At 51.6% G+C, this 7,055-nt stretch overlaps 1 protein-coding gene across 1 annotated transcript; it reads left to right on the forward strand.

Moving 5' to 3' along the window:
* The first annotated feature begins 2 nt into the window (after window positions 1–2).
* On the forward strand, window positions 3–5,454 carry CSUI_010154 (clumping factor b). Its single transcript, XM_068070259.1, has 4 exons — window positions 3–205; window positions 1,694–1,858; window positions 2,415–4,451; window positions 4,935–5,454. Exons 1-4 carry the CDS (start codon window positions 44–46, stop codon window positions 5,283–5,285), a joined length of 2,715 nt encoding a protein of 904 aa, XP_067917765.1. The 5' UTR covers window positions 3–43; the 3' UTR covers window positions 5,286–5,454.
* The last annotated feature ends 1,601 nt before the right edge of the window (window positions 5,455–7,055 follow it).

A 7,055-nucleotide genomic window follows, 5' to 3' on the forward strand; every position in this document is an offset into this window, starting at 1 on the left:
CAATGAGGAAGCACCACGTGGAGCTCCGCCTCCATTCCCCACGATGGATTCGTCTCCTCCCTCGTTCTCGTTCCTAGGACTGCTGCGCGATGTGCATCCCCGTGCTTTGGACACAGGGAACGATGAAAGAAAAGCCAGGTGGGCCAGAGCTCCGGGCAGCTTTTCTTTCTTATCATCGTCGTCTCCTGATACGTCCGCAACAACGGTAAGCCTTCCCTGACATGTTACCCGATCGGCACGTTCATACATAACTCCATGCTTTTATCTTTTTACTCGGTGATGTGTGACGTGCTCTAACTTTGCCGTTGGACTGTAAGCCAGATTGCAAGTGTTCGTGAATCCACTGGTTAGCGCCACTCCGAGCCTTGTTTCTAGTATAAAGGAGCGCAAGGCGAGGGGAGGGCGGCGGGGGTGGGGGGGAAAGCTTCTGAGACGGAAGAAGGAAATAATAGCTCCTGTGTCGGAATCAACAGGTTTGCATTAAGTCTTTATTCGATCACTCACGTTGAGCGGAAAAGAGAACAGCCATCACGAGAAGACACTTTTCTTCAGTGGCAAGTAGTACGTCTTTCTCTCCGTTCTTAGTACACGAAAGGAGGGGAGACTGTAGAGCAGTCAGGTGAATGATGGGATATGGGGGACAATGACACTGAACGCAGACAGTGAATGGTGGATAGTGCATGCCCCCTCAACAACATCGGAAAGCGAGCTTGGAGAAATCATCCGTTTTGAGGAGCGGTGGACACTGCATGGGATACGGACATAGTCGGACACATTCACGCATGCATGATAATAGATCCCAGCCCTATGTCCAGTTCAGGTGCCTAGAGACGTCGGTTTCGAAAAAAAGGTATTGAGCTGACCTTTCAGCTGAAGAAGCTGACGTCATCCTCAATATATATGTAAAATGTACAAAACGCAAGGCTCTCCAAAATGCTTCTTTCTCATGTGACTGCTCCTCCGCTTTTCATGTCTGTGAGCCCTTTCCGTCCCCCTTTCATACTCTCGTGGCTTTTTTCAGTCACTCGCGGAACATATTGGACACCAAAACCCATTCTGCACAAAAGTAGTGCGCACTCGTTCCTGTAGTACACTGTGAAGCACTCCACAAGGACTTTCTCTTATAGAAAATCAGTAGGTTCTTGTGTCTGCAAGCTGCCTCCGTTTCAGCGACCTCGCTTGCCCCTTCTCACATTTTCACGTAGATCGGTAGAAATACAAGTAAGATTTTTATCCGTGTGTGGACGCCTGTCAGACTTCTGTCTCGGCAGTGTTCGCACATGAGTCAAGTTGGACGGGTCACCAAAGTCTTGAGCTAGTTCAGTAAGCAGGAGGGCCACTGCGGTGGTCGACGTGTATACACAGCCACCCGAAGCCTACAGAATACATAGAAGATATTTCGTAGCCGTAGTCTTTCGTCTCCATAGCGATAATCCCCTCGTCTCTGGTGCAGCCTCCCCGTACCGGAAAGGGGAGGTTTCCTGGTTTCTCCTTCCCATTATCTTTTTCGTATCTGCAGTTTTACCACGCGTTGGAACCATTCTCTTGACCTGCCGCCGCCTACTGAACTCGGTGGTCTCTCCGGATTTCTCTATATGTGGCCCGACGTGACTTCGCCCCTCACTTGTCAGACATGTTTCTACTGTATGTTTTTCTTTGGCGACTGTTCTTTTTCTTTCCGACATTGAAACAGTTCAATCCCCTTCAGTTCCTACATTCGCTTTGGGGTGGGGGAGAGTCGTCTCAGACCTCACATTCACCATCATCCCTTCACCCAGCTGCCCCCGATGCTTCACATGGAACTCCTGAGAAACCACAACAGGAAGCGGACTCCCAAGAAGAGAACGCATCTGTTTCTGTAAGTCAGCTAAAGGCCTTGGCTCTCAGTTTGGGAGGGAGAAGGGGTCAACAAGACAGAAATAACCACGTGTGCTTGGTTGACTGTTCGTTGAGAACTGCATTCGGCTTTTGGACTCGGTGGTTCAGTGTGCATCGGCAAGAACGGTGCTCGTAGTCTGCCGCCCGGCGGGCTCTCCAGAATAGTAGGTCTAAGAGCGCAAGACGGAAACGCCTCCGGAGATAATTTTGACCAGAAGAAAAACACAACTGTAGTCTGGAGAATATCCTAACAGCCGGTGCAATTTCGGTGCGACGTGACTCACAAATGGTGCGCCTGCTGATGTCCTCTTACGGTTTCAGATCAGCATCTGAATCCGTAAGAGGACATCGTTGCAAGCGATTCGGGCTGTGTCTTGTCATATGCATGTGAAACTTCCGGTTCTTCGCGCGTGTCCATGACGTCCACGTGTACACACACGCACACACTAGGTGTAATGGAGAGGTTTTCCGCCTTTCATGGAGAGGCTCGGGTTTGACATTCTTTTGTCTTCTTGTTGAAATCCCCCTTTTTTCAGGAACCAAGTGGGGCGGAGAATAAGACCGTCTCTCCGTCCCCCGCTTCAGAACAGGACAGCAGTGGTGTAGGACCACAGTCTGGCGACACAGGTGAGAAGAAATTACCGAATCAGCCTCATGCGGAAGGAGGGGAAAGCCAGCCTCCCAAGCCAGAAGGAGAGGAGAGTCACGAAGAAGCCGAGGGCGGCAGCTCTGAGGAGAAAGATTCCAAGGCATCTGAAGAAAGTAAGAACGAAACAGAGAGAGAGGGGGAGACGGCAAAACAAGAAGCGTCATCTGAACCGGGGGCTGAGGAACGCAAACTCCCAGAAAACACGAGCCAAGCCGCCGATGCCGGATCTACAACTGTAGAAGAACCTGGGAACGAGAATGAGTCCTCCTCTTCGGAAGAGAAACCAGGAGAATCTCAAGCAGGTCCTAGCGGTAAAGAGGATGCGTCTAATAACGGTCATGAAGGCGAAGAGGGGGGGACCAACAAAGAAGAGGAAAAATCACCATCCTTACAGGCTAACTCCGGTACGCAGTCACCCGAAGGAGGAGACGCGGAAGCAGGTGCTGCCAAGACGGAGGAACCCAAATCTGAAAATGAGAGTAAGGAAGAAGACGAAAAAGCCAAGACAGAAAAAGAACCTTCCTCATCATCTCCGGAGGAGGCGTCTTCAACCGATTCCGTCGAAGAAGAGAAATCAAGTACAGAAGCTCCAGAACAGCAGGGCGGTGAAGGGCCGGCCAAGAACGAAGAAAGTTCTACTCCTGGTGATAGTAATGGTGATACGACAACGACAAATGAGAATGAAGGCTCTAACCCGAAGTCTTCAGGGGAGCCGAAGGATGGTGCTGACACCGAACCAAAAACAGAGGAAGCCGAGAGCCAGGAAAACACCGGAGGAAGTGAAAGTGATCAGAACCCAGGTGAGGAGGAGGAGGAGGGGAAAAGTGTCCAAAATGAATCTGCTGAAGAGACAAAACAATCTGAAACAGAGGCTTCCCCACCATCTCCCGAAACTGCGGAAGCGCAGGAAGATACGGCTCAAACACCTGAGAACAAAACACCCTCCCAGGGTGAGAGTGGCGAAGAATCACACCAAGACTCCACTAGTGCTACTAGTACTGCTTCAGGGGACGACAGCGGCGACACAACCAACAAAACGGGAGCAAAGGCATCGTCGTCGCCTTCTAAGGAACAATCTACAGAAACGCCGCCCCCTGAGGGGGGGGGCACGAACCCAGAGGATTCGAGCGGTGAAAGTAACGAAGAGGCGTCATCCGAAGCAGAGGCTTCTGCAAGCGAGGGCGACGGGGAATCCAGCCATGGAGACCAGGAGCAACTTGGGGAGAACAAGGTTCAAGGAGAAAACCCGGTGTCAACTCAAGGTTCTTCCGAAGAAAAACCCAACGGAGAACAACCACAAGTCGAGGAGCACAAAACCGAGTCCGAGACCTCCTCCCCGAGCCCTTCGCCCCCGGCTAGTACTACAGTAGCCCCTGGAGAGGAGACGGGCGTACAGAAACAGAGTTCAGAGTCTGGGGAAGGGGGTGGAAACCAGAAGGAAGAGGGCTCGCCTTCGGGTGAAGAACAAGAGGGAGTCGGGGATGGTGGAGGAGTAGCAGCAGCAGTGCCTGCTGTCAAAACCGAAGAACAATTGCCATCGGCCTCTGTTATCTTCAAATTTTGTCGAGGTGGGGAGAATGAACAAGGAAAGAGCACCAGTGAGGGTCGTGAGACGTCTTGTGATCCCGAAAGAGATGATAGTCTCGGGAAAATCGCAGTACGGGTAGACAATTCCCTCAATCTCGATCTCAGTCGTCATGAAGACTGGGCCAGAGTGGGCAGAGCCATGAATGCGTGGCTCAAGCATCGGTACTTTTCTGGACGTGAAGGTAAAAAGATGGGATGGGCGCATGCTCTGCATGCATGCGTCTCTGGGTGGATGGAGACTCAGGGGACTGTTTCGCCTAAGTGGATCATGATGAAGGAAAAAATGCCGGAACCAACACAGCGAGAAAGGCAGATGTTTCTGGACTTCTACACGGAGGTAAGGAAGATGTGACATCGTTCTCAGGATAGCTTACACGCAACGTCACACTGCGGGTCCGGTCGCACTGATTGTCTCTGTCCTAATGTCCGAAGGCACGTCTCCCGTACTTCTCTCTGTATTTCACTTGTGTCTTTACATCGACGGCGAACACACAAGCCAGTCTATTGCTGTCCTCAGTCTGGACGAGGACCTACACTTATACGTCATATGTATCCCAGTGACAGATCCCACATGAATTCCACTCCCTTGAGTCTCATGCGTCCGCCTTCATTTGGCACGGTCTGTCTTCGATTCATGTTCCTCAGTATTTTCCGTGGGAGGCGTTGACAACGGGCTCGCACACAAAGATCGCCTATGCCTTGTTTCTTTAAGGGAGACATCCTCCTACTTCGGTGAACGATGACAAACTCGCTACAGCATGGTCTAAACGCTGCTCTCCCCAAAACGGTTCTGGCTTTGTTTTCTCTTGTCTTGGTGTAGGATAAGAAGACAGGGCATCGGACGCCGTCAAAGGTTAGTTGTTTCAGATTCCTATCCCATATTCATTACTTCTTGTTGACGGCAAAGAAGGCTGATCAGGACGTAAAAGGGGACGAACACACGTCCTTCCCATTAATAATCAAGTCATCTGCTGATATGGATTTCCCGGCTTTTGTGAAGGAAAGACCTGAGCTGTTGGCCAACCTAGTGCCCCCACCTCCCAAGGAAAGACAGAAAGGGGAGCCTATAAACGACGACGAAACAGCCAGGAGGGAAGGGTTGCCCTCACTTGCCTTCGCCTTCTCCATGGCTCAGCAGCACCGTAGCAGAAATGCTTTGGCAAGCAAATAACGAATCGAGTGTGCGTTATACACTTCACAAGGTTAAGGTTTGCTATAGTTCCCCATGAGTCACACGAATACAATCCTTTCCAGCTCGGCCCGGGCGGATGCCCGCTTTCGTTGCAAGAGTGTGTCTGGCTTCGTCGCGGCATGCTCTCGCTTTTGTGAGTAGTGCAAGCCGGTAAGAAAGCGGGCACCTGTGAGATGGACATTTACGAAATTTCCTTTTTCCCTCCAGTGAAATGGAGCTAACGAAACCTGCTCATTTTACGGAAGTTCTGGCGCCGGTGAACGCTCACTCCCTTGGACAGTTTTGAGACCGTTCGGGACCCATGCCGCAGGTTTGCGCTCTCTGGGGGAACTCCCTGGTTCATCTGGAAGTCATTTCGAGCGCCCTTCATTATCTGGCCCGCGGTGGTGCACAGAAATTACCTGGGGACCGCTGGCACTGAAGTACAGAGAGATTATAGTTACTGAACTAACGACCGAGCAATCGCACAAAAGAGAGTTGCAGTTCCTTCGCAGGTTATCAGTAGAGGCCGCTCACCAACATACAGCAGCTCGGTGAAGCTTTGAGGTCTCCCGTCGATTGCAGGGTGCTGCGAGGTTTGGTGACGTGACTAAAGCGACGGCAGACCATTGAATGGTAATGTCTTTTCCTTGCCCCAGAGTTTTAGAGTAGCGTGGCGCCTTCAGTCTATGGCCGCTCCGTGTATCCACTTCAGCCACCGAGTCGCGATGCTAAGCATGAGGTAGGGAATAGTTGAATTGCATTTGAAGCGCGAGACAAGAAGCCAGGTCACCGCTGTATCCGCTCAACAAGGTACGGCTCCGGGTTTTCACACGCCCCTCACACTTGTGTATACGCAGTGAGGCATCAATCGCTCGTCGCTACCTTTCACACTACCCCAGAACGTCTAGTACGGTTTCGCGGGCTAAACGCAAAAAAATACCCAAGCACCTAGGCGTTTACGGATGAACGGCTACGGTCGGTGACGTGTGCTAAATAGCACGCGGGTTCATGGTGTGTCTTCCTCTGCACAAGCTCGGCAACCTGGTTGAAGGTGGGTACAGATTCCACTCTAGCTAAAAACTGCGCAGCCTTTGGTGGTACACGAACTAAAGTATTCCGAAGCGGACGCGCTTCGACCTGTGCTTCCGAGAAAGCGGTCTTCTGATCACACTACGAGTTCAGTCCACTTTCAGCCTGCTGAATGTGGGTGTGGTTTTTTAATTTTTTTCCGAGCTGACGAGGATCCTGTTCCTGTCTACGTCTAATGACCTTCCGGGTACAAGCTTGTGGTCCGTGTGAGAGATAGCCAGTTACACACTTGCGAGCAGCTTGGATTCTCAGGAGAATCCGGTCTCCAGGAAAGGGAGCCCAAGCGCCTCTCCGTGTTTGGCGGCCCGAGGCAGTAGCTCGTGGCCTTCTGCAAACTCGAAGTGTGTCCTCCCCGTGCTGCAAGGATGGGACTGTTCTGTACAGAGCAATATCGAGATGAGACACTTGTTTGGTGCGAGCTTTCTGGCAGCACAAAAGCAGAGAAGCTTGTCGTAACGTGCTGCTTCGTTGACATGTGTGAATCAAGGCGAATCATGTGTCCTGTTCGAGTGGCTGAATCGGTCCGCAGTGAGTCTCGAAGATGCTTCTTGTCATAGGGCACTCTATGACAGCCGGCATAGACCACCCCATGACAGACAAGGACTACTTATGAAGCATATTGTGTCGAGTAGTAACGGGACGATGTGGGCCCAGCATCGCGCCCTGTCGTGGTGCGAG

Source organism: Cystoisospora suis (assembly GCF_002600585.1).
Source record: "Cystoisospora suis strain Wien I chromosome Unknown contig_6756, whole genome shotgun sequence".
Taxonomy (NCBI): Eukaryota; Apicomplexa; class Conoidasida; order Eucoccidiorida; family Sarcocystidae; genus Cystoisospora; species Cystoisospora suis.